Genomic DNA, 18,420 nt, shown 5'->3' on the forward strand with positions numbered 1-18,420 from the left:
GTTTTCTCAATGTTGAGTTTTAAGCCAACTTTTTCACTCTCCTCTCACTTTCGTCAAGAGGCTTTTTAGTTCTACTTAACTTTCTGCCATAAGGGTGGTGTCATCTGCATACCTGAGGTTATTGATGTTTCTCCCCACAATCTTGATTCCAGCTTGTGCTTCATCCAGCCCAGCGTTTCTCATGATGTACTCTGCATATAAGTTAAATAAGCAGGATGACAATATACAGCCTTGATGTACTCCTTTCCCAATTTGGAACCAGTCTGTTGTTCCATGTCCAGTTCTAACTGTTGCTTCTTGACCTGCATACAGATTTCTCAGGAGGCAGGTCAGGTGGTCCTGTATTCCCATCTCTTTAAGAATTTTCCACAGTTTGTTGTGATCCACACAGTCAAAGAAGTTTTATTCATTAGTTAAAAAATAATCTAGGTGAACTTTAAGATCCCTTGTCATAGTCCATCTGGGCTGCTATAACAGAAACACCATAGATTGGGTGACTTAAATAGCAAACATTGATTTTGTATTGTTCTGAAAGCTGAAAATCCAAGATCAGGGTGCTAGTAGATGGGGTATCTGGTGAGAGTCCACTACCTGGTTCATAGATGACCATCTTCTCAGTGTCCTCATATGGTAGAAGGTGGGGCGGGGAGAGCTCTCTGTGGTCCATTTTATGAGGGCATTAATTCCACTCCTGAGGGTTCCAGCCTCATGACTTAATCACTCTTCTGAAGACTCTGCCTCCTAATACCATCTCACTGGAAGTTAGGATTTCAACATATGAATGCAGTAGGGGACATAAAAATTTACTCTGTAACACCTTCAAACTCAGAGATGCTGTTAATATTAATATACCATATTTTCAAGACTGCCTCCTTCACATTAGCTCTCTAGAGCAAAGGAGGTAACTTCCCTCCTTTCTTATATATAATCAGGTTTGTGAAGCCATGTTCCAATGGGGAACAGCAGATTTTCTGTGTTAGGGTGTTGCTCTCTGCTCATTTTGTGAACCCATTCAGGATCACGTACAACTTTCCTTTTGTCTGAGTTTCAAGGATACAAAGCTGTAGTCAGGAGATCCTGGAATGGAGGGACCAGAAGCATATCAAATCTAATTCTTCGTATTTTTCATCTGCAATTGAAACTAACTACAACCAGCAAGTAGAAAAAGGGTTAGGAAAAACAAACAAACAAAGCTTCCAGAGATTCACCAGGACTGGAAGTCTTGGTAAAAACTTCATAGGCAGCCAGACTTACCCAAAGCCAGTTCTACTAATGATGACAACTCGTGTTTTGAAGCCGCCATGCTGTTTTGAAGTGCCATGCCATGCCACTGCCATGACACATTTTGATAGTGTTTCACCATAGCGAGCCAAAAGAATGGTCTACTAGAGATTCACAACTTTATAAGGAATTTTCTAAACAACCAAAACTCCTCACTCTTTAGAGTTATAAATACATGCTGCACTTAGCTAATCTGCCCATCAGTAAAAGCTGTTTTAGTTTCTCCTCCACTTTTATATGCAAATTTTATATACAAGCCTGATTCAGATAACAGGAGAGCATTCTTCATTTTTTCCTTAATAAGTAAACATCACATACCTTTATATGCATAATGTTTTAGTAAGCCTACAAATATAATTGAAAATCGCTTTCTTCTTGAAGACTCATATTAAAATGAGCCCAACCGTGTTGCATTATAATCTCTGATATCACATCAGGTTTTAATAAGCCTCCTTTTTGTAGCACACATGTGCTTAAGACTTCATGGAAACCAAATCTGGAGAGAAGGGATTACTTTAGATTACTTTGAAATATGCATTGTTTGAAATGGCCTCTGGTGACCAGCTTTCATGAATGGCTGATTTTACTTGTGGGGCACATCATCTGGTTTAATTATATCAGCTCCTTTGTATGACAAGTGCTGGTGTTGTGTGTGCTGAGAAATGAAGGTTTAAAACAAAGTAGAGTTGTTAGTGAAAAAATAAATTCTAGAAGTAGAGCAACGTTGAGTGTTTGTAGTATAGAGGTGTAGTAGATGATATTTAGGGACTTGGCCAGCTGTAAACATCTATTTATAAAGATATTCTAGTGACAATAAACATACATTTGCCCCAAGTATCCATAGACATACATCATAATCTGAGCCTTTTCAGGAAAATTATTTTACAGATATGATAATAGTTTAGGGTGATAATACAGCTCTTTTTTCATTCTATAAATTCCTCTGCTTAAAAGTTCATACGGCTTCCCTGGTGATACAATGGATAAGAATCCGCCTGCCAATGTAGGGGATCAGAGTTCAATCCCCAGTCCGGGAAGATTCCACATGCCTTGGAGCAACTAAGCCCATGTGCTGCAACTACTAAAGTCCATGCACAGCAATGAAGACCCAGCACAACCAATAAAAATAAAAAGTAAATAAAATAAAAAAATTTCATAAAGTTCACTTTTTTGTAACAATAGAGTAAAATATGGGTTTTCATTAGCTAAAATATTTCCCAGCTTCTGCTCAGACAAAAAGCTAAGACAGAAGTTGCATTTTAAGTTTCAGGTTACTACAGGCCTTCAATGTAAGCACCGTCATTCGAATCAGTGGTAGTGAATTTATGGTTTTAAAAATGTCATACTGGGTCTCTTCAGGTGCTAATTCACCTGAAGACTGTGGTAAATATCTCCACATCCAAATACTATTTTAAGAGTTAGCAGATGAATTTGATTGGGCAAGAATGCCATAAATCAGATGGATGTCAATAAAAATGGGTAGAAAATTTATCTTTGTTGTATATGCTTTATGTGTGCTTTGGGGTTATAATCAGTAAATTAATTTTCCTAATGAGACCTGCTAGTTATTCGGTTTGTTCTACTGTAATTATATTTTCCATGATTACCAACCTGAATCTCACATGAAACTTAAGTAGAGTTGCTTTTTTTACTTGATAAATGTAGATCTTTGCTTGGTAGTCACTGGAGATAAGTATACAACTGAAGGAATGATGACAATCTGAACAGAATAGGGTATTGAAGGTGATTTTTGTCATATAAAGACTTAGAATGATATATTTAACCTCCCTCCCCAAAACTCAAACCAGCATTTCCCAGTACAACTTGTGAAGGAAGTATTTTTGAAATAATACATGAACTAATCTGAAAGATTGAAGGCTAGAGGAGAAGGCGATGACAGAGGATGAGATGATTGGATGGCATCATCGACTTAGTGGACATGAGTTTGAGCAACCTCCAGGAGATGGTACAGGGCAGTCCATGGGGTTGCAAAGAGTCAGACACAAGTTAGCAACTGAATGACATCAAAATCTGAATTTTAGGGTTTCTTTTGAAAATGGATCTCTGAGAACTGCAGTTGACTGAAATATGGATGTTTGATTTTCTTCAAAGGCTTTCCTGTAAGGAATACATTGTGGAAGAAAAATTAAAAAGCAGAGCTATTCCCCATACATGCATGTGTGCATGCTAAGTCACTTCAGTCATGTCCAACTCTGTGACCTTATGGACTCCACTAGGCTCCTCTGTCCGTGGGATTCTCCAGGCAGGAATACTGGAGTGGGTTGCATGCCCTCCTCCAGAGGACCTTTCCGACCCAAGGATCGAACCCCTTGTCTCTTATGTCTCCTGGATTGGCAGGCGGGTTCTTTACCTATGGCAGGCGGGTTCTATCACCACTATGAATTGCCCATAGTTCAGTTCAGTTCAGTCGCTCAGTCGTGTCTGACTCTTTGCGACCCCATGAATCGCAGCGCGCCAGGCCTCCCTGTCATCACCAACTCCCGGAGTTTACTCAAACTCATGTCCATCGAGTCGGTGATGCCATCCAGCCATCTCATCCTCTGTCGTCCCCTTCTCCTCCTGCCCCCAATCCCTCCCAGCATCAGGGTCTTCTCCAATGAGTCAACTGTTTGCATGAGGTGGCCCAAGTACTGGAGTTTCAGCTTCAGCATCAGTCCTTCCAATGAACACCCAGGACTGATCTCCTTTAGGATGGACTGGTTGGATCTCCTTGCAGTCCAAGGGACTCTCAAGAGTCTTCTCCAACACCACAGTTCAAAAGCATCAATTTTTCAGTGCTCAGCTTTCTTCACAGTCCAACTCTCACATCCATACATGACCACTGGAAAAACCATAGCCTTGACTAGACAGATCTTTGTTGGCAAAGTAATGTCTCTGCTTTTTAATATGCTATCTAGGTTGGTCATAACTTTCCTTCCAAGGAGTGAGCATCTTTTAACTTCATGGCTGCAGTCACCATCTGCAGTGATTTTGGAGCCCAAAAAAATAAAGTCTGACACTGTTTCCACTATATTCCCCATAACTCATCTCTAAATCTTGAGCTAAGAACTAGAATTTGCTGCCTTTTGAAATGCATATTCATTTTTCACACTGTGTTCCCAGACCTCCTTTTCTGCATCATGACTCCATATGAGGCCAGCAGGGTCCCTTGGAAGGAACTTGTGTCTCCACTCTGCTGTATTTCAATTCAATTCAGTTTAGTCGCTCAGTCGTGTATGACTCTTTGTGACCCCATGGACTGCAGCATGCCAGGCCTCCCTGTCCATCACCAGCTCCCGGAGTTTACTCAAACTCATGTCCATTGAGTTGGTGATGCCATACAACCATCTCATCCTCTGTCATCCCCTTCTCCTCCCGCCTTCAATCTTTCCCAGAATCAGAGTCTTTTCAAATGAGTCAGTTCTTCGCATCAGTTGGCCAAAGTGTTGGAGTTTCAGCTTCAGCATCAGTCCTTCCAATGAATATTCAGTCCTTCCAATGAATATTCCTTTAGGATGGACTAGTTGGATCTCCTTGCAGTCCAAGGGACTCTCAAGAGTCTTCTCCAACACCACAGTTCAAAAGTATCAATTCTTCGGCACTCAGCTGTTGTATTTAAACCCTTAGAAATGTTAAAGAGTGTTATGTTGGTAGTGAGCTTTATCACGTAGAAAATAGGCCAGGTCAAACTCTCTTAACTGTGGCTTAATTTTTAAAGTCGGGTGTTCCTCTTTCTTCACAAAGATGTTAACTACAAGAAAATATTTTGAGAAATGCTTTTGAAATCTAAATATAGCACCTGATTATTTTTTAAATATTTTCTTCAGCTTAAAATGTATCACAAGAATTGTGGAACTTTTGAAATAAATTCATATTGTGCCAAACAGATTAAAACAAAATGTGCCCCCAGAATTCCTGACTTTGTTCAAAGGTGCATTTTTAGGAATGCTCGAACTTTAAAATACAAAGAAGACTATATTTCCTCATTACTTTAATATGTGTCTGTATGTGTGAATATATTTATATGCGTATCTTAACTATGCACATTTGTGTGTGTATCTGTTGGTTTGGCCAAAAAGTTCTTTCCAGTTTTTCCATGGCATCTTTCAGAAAGACCCCAACAAACTTTTTGACGAACCCAAATAGTTAGGGAAAAAAGATAAATACGTAAAGATACTGATGAAACGTGATGCTTGTGGTAGAGGGTCGTGCTCAGCACACTTCATCTGTGCCGTCAATTTCCTGCCCTCTTGCAGTTGGTTGAGATCATGTGACTAGTTTCAACCAATGAAATATTAGAAGTGATTGGAGTCATTTCTGGGTTGGAGCCATGAAAAGCTCTACCACAAGAATCTCCAGTTTTTTCCTTTCTCTTCTTGGTCCAGCTACGGCAACAATAAGACAACAGTGCCCCCATCAGACTGCATCTATGCACGATCGAGCAGATCAAAGCTCCCTGTCGCTCTTTGTGTGACCGGCAGTATGTGTTAAGTCATTGATGTTTATTTGTTTGTTTGTTTTTCCTTGTTATTGCAGTAAACTATTCCTGCTAACTTCTGCAATACCTTTAAGATACTTCAACACAGTTAAGTATAAGTATATGAAGCCAAAGGCAAATTTAATATAATAAAGCATACAGTTTAAGACATAGCTAAGATGTCTAAGATCACATTTGTGGTTCTTTTTATCAATATGCTTCCTATTGTCAGACCCAAACTGAAGTTTCCAATGTCCCCCTTTTTAAAAGTCAGCAATCTTTTTATTCCCCTTATCTTACAGCTCATGGCCACCATTGAAACTCGTGACTGTTATCAGACCTCTAAGACACTCTGTAGCATCTGCTTCAGAAATAACAGGTCCTTCTGGTTTTGTTTTGTTTTCATAATTTTTAGGTCACTTTGTTTTCCTTTGCTTTGCTAATTTCTATTTGAAAGAAGCTGGGAAAATCTCCATCTTCGATGCTGTGCATTCCCTAAAGTGTTCTTGGTGAGCTCCTTGTTATATAGGTAATTCCTGTCTCTGTCGGATAATGCTTATAAGTACATTTCGTCTTTTTTTAATTTATATTTTATTTTTAATTGTAGGATAATTGCTTTACAATATTGTGATGATTTTTGCCATTTCTGCCATGGTCAACATGAATTGGCCATAGATATACATATGTCCTCTCCCTCTTATACCCCCCCACCTCCCTCATAAGTACATTTCTTGCTATAGCCTCTCCCTTCATTCTTATCACTGCTTATCTCTTTCTATCCTCTTCCTCCATGAGAAGACAAAGAGAAAGCCTAGAAAGCTTAAAAATACTTATTTCTATTTTTATTTGCAACAGATCATGGGGAAGAATCCAACTTAGACATAAATGAAATAAAAAAGTAGAATCTGTTACTCTGCCTCACCATACCCTGGGGATAATCAACACTAACAATTTTGTGAAAAGATGACTTTTCAAGGTTCCTTCCAATGTCACTATTCACAGTGTTCTGGGGAGAAAGAACAGAAAGGGGGAAAAGGGAAGAAAAGCAAACATTGTTCAAGGAGGATCTCATCATTTAGCCAAGTGTTTCCCCAAAGATGCTCCAGGTCAGAGATGCATAGTTTCCGGCTGTCATTGGTGGCTGGAAGAGATTTATTATTCGAGGGGTATAAAAATGTTACTACACCAGAAGGAAACTGTTGTCTTTCTTTGCTTGGAGTTGTAATAAATTAGACCAGTGAACAGGCTTTCTGGGGATTAACAGTAGATGAACTTCGCCAGCTATGGGGTTTTTAAAAGAAGAAATTAGCTCCTTCATAGTTTCACATATATCATAAAGAAGCTAGCACGTCTTGAAGGCTTCTTCTATAGGAAAAAAAAAAAAACGTGATGTATGGGAAACTTGAAAGTCAAAATTAAGGGAAGAGGGCCATGTAAACTGACCCCAGGATATGTGGGAACTCTGTTGATTGGGGGAATCGGGAGGGGCAATTCCACCTTCTTCCTGGTATAGTCCTATTTCACTTCACTCTAATGATAAACTAAGTGTGTTCTGGCTAAATAGGCAGCTTTGAGTAATTGCGTGCTGCCGGCCTAATCTCCCCTGCTGCTGTGATTGGTTATGGTGTCCCTTTTTTTCTCTGTCTTCACTCTGGAGTGCTAGAAACAATTCCTTTGCCCCATCCTTAAGAGGTTGATTTCTGTGCTGAGTGGGTTGTTCCGAGCCTCTCTCTCTCATACTTCAGATGTGTGCGCATTCATTTATAAAGTTTTGTGTTATCCTCAGATTAAAAAAGAAAAAACACAGAATGTCATCACTGAACAGTGATACCAGGCATTTAGAACTTAGTAAAGTTTCAAAGCTTTAAGAGGCAGGGGGGAATGAACTAAGTTTGTGACTAGGGCCAAATCTATAGCCTTAGAGGTAAAAGGCTGGGCTTAACTATATACTGTAGGCCAGTAATTCTCAAACCCTCCGAGCATGAAATCCTTTTATATTATTGAAATTGTGTTTTTATCCCTTTATATTATTAAACTTGTGGGACTTCCCTGGCAGTCCAGTGGTTAAGACTTCATGCTCACAGTGCAAGGGACACAGGTTTGATCCCTGGTCAGGGAACTAGGAGCTTGCATGCCACATAGGCAGCCAAAAAGTAAATTAATTTAAAAAAATAAATCATTTATTAAGCTTGTGTTTATGGGGATTTGGGGCTTCCCTGGTGGCTCAGCTGGTAAAGAATCTGCCTGCAATTCGAGAGACCTGAGTTTGATCCCTGGGTTGGGAAGATTCCCAGGAGAAGAGAACAGCTACCCACTCCAGTATTCTGGCCTGGAGAATCCCATGGACTATATTGTCCATGAGGTTGCAAGAGTCAGACATGACTGAGTGGCTTTCACTTTATGGGGATTTTAGCTATTGATACTTAAAAATTCAAACTGAGAATTTTAAAAAATATTTATTAATTAGAAATATGTGTTAGTATGCTGTAATGTTCTTTATCTTTCTGGCTTACTTCACTCTGTATAAGGGGCTCCAGTTTCATCCATCTCATTAGATAGGTTAAATGATATATTTTATGAAAAATAACTGTATTTTTCAAGCCAAAGAATATTGGTGATTAAAATGGCATGTTTCACATTTTTGCAAATCTGATATTTATCTGAATAAAAGAGAACTGCATTTTTATATCTGCTTCTGCATTCAATCTGTTGAAATGTATTGTTTTGGGTGAGGTGTGGGAATAAAATTCAACCTCCTATGGGTAAATAGTTGGAAATGGAGAATTATTTCAAAAGCTTTTTCAGATACTTATAGATCTTCTTTGATACTATACCAAAACTTGACAAGTAGTGATTCCTATAGATCAGTTGTCATAAGAAATCTGAAACCACATGAATGAGCTTTTAATACTTTGTTATATTATTAAGATTCAGTGGTCATTTTGCACTTTGAGTGAACATGGGGTTTTTTACTTCTGTATAATTTTGTAACATTGCATTTGGTCATTTCGGAAGTATTGGTTCACTGATTTATACTAATAGTCTAAATGTTGACACATTTCATTTTATATCACAAAATAACATGTGTTAATATCAACATTAATGTCATCAGAAAAGTATTATGTATTGAGAAGCTACCAAGCTCACAGTGGCAGATAAAAGTTTTCCAAAATTTTGCTTTTGACTTGAAAACTAGATTGCTGTCATTAGCAACAAATATGACAAACACTGTCAGTTGCTTTCCTTGAAGTGAGTCTTGGTTCATTCATGACTTGAGAAAATGTCTTCCAAAAATCCAAATTCAAATAATTCTATCAAGTAAAAATAGTGTTTGAGTAGAAACAGAAAGAAGATGGATCCAGTTCACCTTGCAGCTTAGTCACACAAGTGGTTTCCCTTCACAAGCCTCACACCTTCATACACAGCAGAAGGTTTTATGTGTCCCTTTTCTCTGATAAAACAGAAAATGTAAAAGAAAAGACATGTATTTGAGCAACAGGGACATGCTCAGTTGCTCAGTCGTGTCCAACTCTTTGAGACCCCGTGGACTACAACCTGCCAGGCTCCTCTGTCCGTGGGATTCTCCAGGCAAGAATACTGGAGTGGGTCGCCATTCCCTTCTCCAGAGGATCTTACCCACCCAGGATCGAATGCACGTCTCCTGCATTGGCAGGCAGATTCTTTACCACTGAGCGACCTGGGAGGCCTATGTGTATTCGATACTCAGGGCTTAATCAAATTAATCATTTTACTGCTTCATCTTGAGTGAAATTGGCTTTTTAAAAAACTATATGTGGTGCTCCCTGCATTTGTACTAAAGCAGTTGTATCAACCATTGCTCTTAGACCATCAGTGCAAATGTCAACAAAGTAAAAAGGAGAGATGAAGTGTTGGCGTTCTTATCAAAATACCTCTGGTCTGGGACATCCCTGGTGGCCCAGTGGTTGAGAATCCACCTTCCAATGAAGGGGATGTGGGTCCCATCCCTGCTCAAGAAACTAAGATCCCCCATGACAGGGATTGCTGATCTCACTATGGCAAATGGAGAGCCCAGGCTCTGCAACAAGAGAAGCCTACACACTGCAACTAGAGAAGCCCCCATGTGCCTCAGTGAAGACCCAGCACAGCCAAAAATAATAATTAAAAATAAACATAAGATAAAGACCCAGTCTTACTGAAAAAAAAAATAGTTCTAGACTTTTGGATTTCATCTGTGAGGATCTCAGGGTCCCCCAAAGCCCAGATTACACCTTGACAACCAGGGCTGTGGACAAGCATATTACCACCATCCCTTTACCTCCACCCCAGCTGTCTAGACAAAGGGGAGCTTTGTTGAAGACAGAGACCCCCTTAAACCCATGAGGGCAATGAGGGCTTTGTTTTAGTGTGGGGCTTTGCTAGATAAGCATATGTGAACCAAGCTTGCTATCCAGTTGGCTTGAAGGCTTCCCAGTCTTTTCTCTCTTTTTTATGTGACTTGAAACTTTTAATGTCACATTTATAGTTGGCTTGACTGCCCCAAACAAAGGGCTGCAAACTTTCCACATCAGTTGGGCATAGTGACAGTTGGTGTTTTCATTTTAGATCCTAAAGAAAAAGCAGCTTGTGTTCTGGTCCCGCTTCATGAATACAGCACCGTTCCTCAAGTTCACTTTCCATGTGTGAGAAAAACCTCTTTTGACATTTCTCCCATTTTCAACAATCTCTCAAGACAAATTGTTAGTCTCTAAGGACACTTGTCGTCCGCCACCAAGTATCCAGTTCAAACATTGCATCCTTGTCTCCTTTGTCAAGGTCTGCACTTTGTCTGTCAGGTTTTTTTTTTCCTTCTTCTTCTTCTTCACTTTTTTCCTTCTGGAGGTAGAAACCAGGCAGTGAGAGGGTGACGGGTTCTAAAAGGTCATTTTTGAATGAAGAATTGTCTGTGTGCACTTTTTTTTTTCCAGAGTGCCGTGTTTTGTGGGTTTTAGTCAAGGGAGCGCTCCTGCTGAACAGACTTGTCTGAAAGTTCCATTTTCTTTACCACTCAGCTTCTCGGCTTTTACATATGAATCCCCTGAATCAATAATAAACTGTGGCAGAAAAAAAAAAGAAAAACAAAAAATGTAGGTCTCTTTCGCACCTTTTAATTCTCCAGAAAGGCAGGGCAAGTAAAGCTCACATCTTCTCTGCTGTCTCTTTTCTTTATTAGGAAATGATTTTCAATGTAGTTTATGCAGGGTGCCATTAAGGCTAATTTTCTTTTTCCTAAAAGAGGAAGTTAAGTAAATAAGATAAAGAAAAAAATAACCCAGAACATGGATTGGGTTCCAAGGAATGTTATCAGCATCTTAATTGTCAAGAATTTTCAGTTGCGTGTGTGACTGATTATTTAAACCAAGCACTGCGCACACTCGATACAGTGTGAGTCTGGCTGTACTTTTTGGGTCTCCGTTGTCTGCAGATGTTGGTTTAAATGATCGGTGATGCAAGAAACCCTGTTGACCACCTCTTCATACATGGCTTTGAGTGGTGGGCAAAGTTCTATTACTTCAAGAACCAACCCTCTAAGAAATTTCTGTATTTAACTCTTTAGACTGACACATGCTCCACGGGAGACAGCCATTGTTTCATTCACTTCTTTCACTTTCCTGTCCCTTCGTGCTCCTATCGGTTTTCTCATGATTTGAACCAAATGCCCAGAAACCCACCAGTCAGGGCAGAACAATTGCGTGCTTTCAGTGTTCAGCAGGCACTGCAATCACTGAAATAACCCCAAGTTATTACCAAACAGAAAACAAAAAAAAAAACCCACATGCCAAACTGTGCGTATTGACTTTCTCAAGCCACGGGATCAATCGGAGGTGGTTAGCTGGTTGCTCTGCAGATAATGTGGTCAGGACTGCCTTGCTGCAGACACTGGATTTTTGTTTGAAAGCCTACTTCTTATTGAGTCTTTCTCTCTCTCTCTCTCCCCACCTCTCTCCTTCCCTCCCAAGGAATAATTACAGGCTGCAGAGTCAAAAGCATTAGAACTGTTTACAAAACAGCTCATAAAGTTTAAAATAATGGGGGCGTGTGTGTTTGTGTAAAACACAATAATGTGTATGGCAGGGGGAAACAGTATACCCTTCTTTCTTCTGTCACTGGCCCGTGTCACCCTGCAGAATTTAAGACATGGAAGTGAGCAACGGAGTTCCATTTCTTCTGGTTCCTCACACTTATTCATGATTAGTATTTATCTGATGACAGTTGATTGTTGAGGATCAAAATACAGACCCTCAGAAGTGTGGGGAGAGAGTGGATGCTGGAACCAGCTGCTATCTAATTAATTTTAGGGCAGTTGAAATTCCCATACAGATGCTCCCTCATGACATTCAAGAGAAAGATGCAGTTTTTGTTTTTTTTAATGAGCCCTTTGCTATCTTTCAGAAGTCCTAAAGAACAGCATCCATCAGGTTAGTGTTCTAAAGTGAAAGGGGCATTTTCCCAACCCTTTCTGAAGTCTCCTCCTGTGCAGACTTACAAAGATTTTGCAACGCTCCCCTCCAGATTTTATTTATTATTTTTTTAAGGTGAAAGAGTCACCTCCAGCCTCAGAGCCCATCAATCATTTTGCTTTGCAGGTTGAGATCTGCTGCGGCAAAGCCAAACCTCGGTGCTGGCGGCGCTGCACCGGGTCTGGACAGTAGTGAGGCTGGTGCTGACAGTCAGAGGAGGGCTCTGTCCCCTTCGGCACTGATGCTCCGGGGATGCGGGCTGGACCGAGGGACAAGCCCAGCCCGGAGGAAGCACCTCTTCCCCTGGTGACTGATGGAGGACAGTTAGGAGCTTTTCGGAGGCTGGGAAAGGTTGCCCTCCCAGCCACTTACTCTGAGGTCTTTGTCAGCAGAAAGAACTCTCCTGGGTAGTGAGTGACATCATGCAGATGACAAATGACAGCTTTGCGTTTCGTTCTGCTTGATGAGAACTCAGTATCGCGTGCAGGTGAGTTAACGCTTCCCAGAGGCAAACACTCCAGGGCACTGGGGTTTCACGGGCACTGCTGGCTCTTCCTCATCAGTCGTTCATTTTCTTTGGGGATGTTTAAAGTATTAATGCTATTAAAACATGAGCAGGGATGATACCCAGATCACTGTGTTTATGATTATGCAATGAAGATATTATTCAAGTCATGTGTTAAGCAGTTCTGAATGTTGTTTCCTTCTGTTTCTTCCTTTTGGAGTACAGATTTTAAATTATATATGTATATATTATTATATACATTGTATATTATATTTACACATAAATATTAATATAAATACTATAAAATATATAGTGAATAAATAATGTATATACACACACATATATATATATTTATGTTGTTTCAAGAGACTGTTTCAGACCAAAAATCTATCAGAATCTCTGATTGACATTTCCTTTGTATTTTTTTCTCCGCATTCCAGAACCCCCTCTGCAGATGTCCTGAACATTTCTGACTACAGCAATTGATTCTTCAACTGAGATACCTAATTCCAGGTATTAGCTCTTGTCAGAAAGCTTTTACATCCAAGCTCTGTGCTGGAAATTCTATTTTGGCGATGAATTTTGAAATTGGGAAACTTGGAATGAGAATAAAGGACAAAAGTGAATTTGCAAAATAATCAAGCGCTTAAAAAAAAAAAAAAACCCTACGCTGGGAGGGTTTGCTGCTTCTGACTCACGGGCAGCCCTTTCTCTGCCAGTTTATGTGCCAGTTCTCACTGAGTTGTAGTCCTTTTTTTGCAACCGTGTTCAGGGTTTGGATTTCATTTTCGTCTCTCCCTTTCTCTGACTGCCCAGACCTGCAGGAATCAGTAGACAGACATTTTCTCAGTTTTGCGACATTGGAGCAAGCACAATGAAGTATTCTTGCTATACTCTGGTTTTGGCTGTCCTGGGCACGCAGCTGCTGGGGAGCCTCAGTTCCAGCATCAGGTCCCCAAGATTCAGAGGACGGATACAGCAGGAGCGAAAAAACATACGACCCAACATCATTCTTGTGCTCACCGATGATCAAGACGTGGAGCTGGGTGAGACACTGGCTTTTTCACTTGTTCGTCCCTTTTGCTCAAATGATTGACTGACCTCCTGATATACTTGCATTGATGGTAAAGCATCTGGTTTGTGTTTCGACATGACTTTTTTGGTCTTAAGTTTTTGAAGCAATGTCGGGGAGGGGTACGAGAATGGGGGTGGTGAGAGGAAACACAAAACTATAAAAGTCAAGGATTGGATTGTGCACCTTGGAAACTCCTGGTCAAGAGCATTTTAAAATATTTGGGCAAAGTTGTTTCAAAGAACATGAGAGTATGACTGTAATTCCCTGCAGTGCATATGAACAAAGGTAGATACACAAGGAATTTCCAATTGTCATTATTATTAAGGTAAAGCCTTTATTCACGGCTTGTAATTTTTAGGAAGTTAAAAGTGACAGCATGCTGCATATCTTCTTCTGTTGCAGATCACTGCTACCCACCTTAGACAGGATGCTTTTCAGAAGAATTCACTCACCTGGGTTAATTCTGGAGTGCTTGGAAAGCCTGCCAACATCCAGTGTTTCAGCTTAGCTTCTAAATCTCCTGGTTGGGTTTCTCACCCTTTCATCTTCTTTCATGGCCCAGCCCTATGGTCTTGCCCATAAGCTTAGGATCAAGTCCTTCTGTGGCACCTGAGACAGATGAAAAGTTTGCCCTTACAAGTTGTCACCAGCGCTGCTTTCCATTCCTGACCCAGATTCCTTGCTCTCAAGCTATCACACTGAACTTGACCATCTCTAGTCTTGCGCTTCATGCTGGCAGAATACCTTGGGCTTCTCTCCAGAGCTCCTCTGGCTAGGTTCCTTGAGGATTAAACCCCTGTAGGCTGGAAGTTGATCCACAGGGATGGACACCTTGTTTTCCAGTTTGAAACCAAACTATGGAATCTCAACAAAGTTAACTCTTTGGATTCAGCTAGAAACAAAAGCACTGAAAGCCCCGTGGAGGTAATAATTGTTGGAGGTGATTTGCAGTCTGTTGTCTCTCACTTAATTGTTTAAGGCAACATGTCAAAATGAAAAATCTTGAAAGTGTGACTTTAGTGTGTATGTGGCTGGTGGTTTAAGTTTTCATTCACCTATAGCACAAGTAAAGTAAAGACATTTGAATTCACCTTCCTTAACATCTCTCATACCCATCCCTTTCACTGAAGCCATTCTCTGCTTTCCTAGTTTTTCCTAACTGGTTGATCTCCTGACAGTACCTGTCCCTTCTAGTCTTGGCCCCTCTTGCCTAGTCTTCATTTCATGCAAGTATCTGATTGGGTCTCTGCTGCTAAAACCCTCCAAGATATTCCTTGCCAAGAGGATTAAACCCCTCCTCTCTCCAGGCTGATGAGCTCTGGGCATCTGCCCCCTACCTATCTCACTAAGACTATTTTCCTTTCCCCCAATTTTGCTCTGTGCTTCATGGAAACAACTAGTTGTTTGAAACTGTCTCATGGTTTCGTCTCCCTCACCTATATTTCGTGCCTTTACACATCTCATCCCCTCTGCTCTTTCCACCTTTCTCCACCTAGAGAAACCCTACCTATTTTTCATGACCCAGTTCAGTGCCTTGCCCTCAGGGATCCTCCTTCACCAAAAGCATCTGTCCTCCAGCACGGTGGATAGAATTTTGTACCACCTTGGACCTGCCTCCAGCAGGACCCTTAATCCACCATGTGCTTCCATACCTGTCTCTTCCACTTGATTGAGAGCATCTAGAGGATAGGGTGTGTGTGTGTGTGTGCATGTTAATCACTCAGTCGTGTCCGACTCTTTGTGACCCGTGGACTGTAGCCCACCAGGTTCCTCTATTCATGAAATTCTATAGACAAGAATACTGGAATGGGTTGCCACTCCTTCTCCAGGGGATCTTCCCAACCCAGGGTTCAAACTCACATATTCTACCACTTCCTGCATTGGCAGGAGGATTCTTTATTACTGAACCACCAGAGAAGCCAAATATTTATTAAGTAATTACTAAATACTGTCTTCTAGTGGAAGCACATGAATATAATGGTGAAGAGTTGGTGGCCAACTGTTTCCTAATGTTTGTCTTTACTTCTTTCCTTGACTTTCCTCCCAGACACCAGGCTCAGCATTCACTCATTTAATTTTCACAGTCAGTCTATGTAGTAGTTACTACTACTCTATTCAGATTATTCTTAAGACAAATGAGGCTTAGAAGATTTGCATAGGTTCTGATGAGCTAGGAAATGGTGAACACAGCACCTGTATTAGGTCCGAATCTCCACAGCTACACATGTAACCATGATTCCTTCCATCAGTCCATCCTTCAACAAATATTTATTGAGCCCTTCCTAAAATAACCTGTAAATGTTATTTACGTTATCCTAGGTTCTGAGATAATGACAAGATGGGTCTTATTATCCCATTGACAGAGCAAGTTGATGATGAACCAGAGTGAACAATGGGTAAAAATTTAGAAAAGACCAACTGCCTTTCTCAGCAGAAAAATTATGTTCTGAGTGGTGGGTACAGTTTCATGGAGACTTTTGCCTGGCCAATTGTAACGTCCTCATAATCTCTGAAATTTTCTGCTCTAGTCTTTAGTTAACTTTTGGGTTTTGGTATTGTTGTTGTTTTTTTTAATCATCTTAACCATTTTCAAGTGTACAGTTTGTGTTAAGTACATTCACATTTGAAAATCTCCAAAAACTCTTTTCATCCTATAAAATTAAAGCTCTATATCCATTAAACAATAACTCCCTAGCTCCCAGCTCTTGGCATTTGCTATTCTACTTTCTGTCTCTGTGAATTTGACTGCTCTGAGTATTTCATATATGTGGAATCATACAGTTTCATACAATACTTGTTTTTTTGTGACTGGCTTATTTCACTCCAACATTCTTGCCTGGAAAATCCCATGGACAGAGGAAGCTGGTAGGCTACAGTCCATGGGGTTGCAAGGAGTTGGACACAACTGAGTGACTTCACTTTCACTTTATTTCACTTAGCATTAAGTCCTTGTTCACTGTTTACCTATGTTATAGCATGTCTCAGAATTTCCTCCCTTTTGAAGGTTAAATAATATTCCATTATATGTATATCGACCCTTTGTTTATCCATTTATCTCTTGTTAGACATTAGTGTTGCTTCTGCTTTTCTTTTATTGTGAATAATGCTACAATGAACATAGGTGTATAAATATCTCTTTGAGACTCTGCTTTCAATTCTTTGGGGTATATACCCAGAAATAGAATTACTGGATCATTAGATAATTCTATTTTTAATTTTTTGAGGAACCACAGTACTGTTTTCATAGCAACTGCACCATTATCCATTCCCACCAGCAGTGCATAAGGGTTCCAGTTTCTCCACATTCTTGCCAACATTTGTTATTTGCTGAATTTTTGATAATAACCATCTTAATGGGTGTGAGATAGTCTCTCATTGTGGTTTTGATATGGTTTGATTTGTTTTGGTTTTTTGCTTACATGTGATTTTGTTTGCCAAATATTAAACAAACCTTCGCCTAAAAAAGCAAAATTTTTGTGCCTGTAATTCTGCAAGCATTTTGGCTTCTGTGCCTCCAGAAGGATATCAAACTTAGAAAAGGCTTAGGAAAACAATTCCAAAATTTGTAATCAAATACTTTTCCTTTTGAGAAATTAAAAATGAAACAATCCTATCTTTTTGTCTGAAAAGACAAGACTAAGAAGAATGGTAATCCAAGTTTATGAAATCAAGCTGGGACGAAAAGCTCTTACTCAGTAGGAATGGGGGACACTCCCTTAACTTTGGGGACAAATAAAATAAACTAGTACTTTGTGAAGGGGGTGAGGCACAGAAGGAATTTATTAATAAAAGTGCTAGCCCCTGATATGTGAATAACACTTTATCTTTTCCTAAGAACATTTATTCTCATTATTGCATCTTATTGTCATTCCATCCAAGTTGGGTGGGTAGTTCAAAGATCATTATCCCAGAAGAAAACTTAGTCCGTGGAAGGATTAAGTAATTTAACCAATGGTCCCCATGCTTCTGGATTTGTTTTTTCCACTACTTGGGAAGTGGTTTTCAGGTTATGCCTCTATCTGTAAATGGTTCAGGCTTTTAAGCAAAGCTAATGGGTGGAAGATTTATATCTTTAAAAAAAAACTGAAGTATAGTTGATTTACAGTGTTCTGTTCATTTCAGGCATACAGCAAAGTGAGTTATACATACAAAAATATCTCTTTTTTTTCAGACTCTTTTCCCTTATGGGTTATTACAAAATGTCCAGTATAGTTCCCTATGCTATACAGTAGGTTCTTGTTGATCATCTATTTTATATATACTAGTATGTGTATGTCAATCCCAAACACCTAATTTGTCCCTCCCCAGCTTTCCGCTTTGATAGCCATAAGTTTGTTTTCTATGTCTGTGAGTTTTGTATATAAGTTCATGTGTATCATTTTTTTTTAGGTTCCACATATAAGCTATATCATATATTAGTCTTTGTCTGGTTTATATCACTTAGGATGACAATCTCTAGATCCATCCATTTTGCTGCAAATGGCATTATTTCATTCTTTTCTATGGCTGAGTGACATTCCATCATATATATACATGGGGTCTATCTCTTTAAACATTTAAATCCTATCTCTTTAAACATTCATCTGTCAATGGACATTTAGGT

At 39.8% G+C, this 18,420-nt stretch overlaps 1 protein-coding gene across 6 annotated transcripts in view; it reads left to right on the top strand.

Annotated features, from left to right (window-relative positions):
• SULF1 (sulfatase 1) overlaps positions 1 to 18,420 on the top strand; it is a 188,440-nt gene that overhangs the window by 90,486 nt on the left and 79,534 nt on the right. For 2 of the 6 annotated variants that reach the window (XM_043484098.1, XM_043484100.1), the window contains exons 3-5: positions 12,627 to 12,724; positions 13,183 to 13,255; positions 13,559 to 13,788. In XM_043484098.1, coding sequence (XP_043340033.1) covers positions 13,617 to 13,788 — 172 coding nt within the window. In that variant the 5' untranslated portion in view covers positions 12,627 to 12,724; positions 13,183 to 13,255; positions 13,559 to 13,616. The remainder of the gene's footprint in view (positions 1 to 12,626; positions 12,725 to 13,182; positions 13,256 to 13,558; positions 13,789 to 18,420) is intronic. The other 4 variants (XM_043484097.1, XM_043484099.1, XM_043484096.1 and 1 more) reach the window with 2 other exon arrangements.

Source organism: Cervus canadensis, chromosome 12 (genome assembly GCF_019320065.1).
Source record: "Cervus canadensis isolate Bull #8, Minnesota chromosome 12, ASM1932006v1, whole genome shotgun sequence".
Classification (NCBI taxonomy): domain Eukaryota; kingdom Metazoa; phylum Chordata; class Mammalia; order Artiodactyla; family Cervidae; genus Cervus; species Cervus canadensis.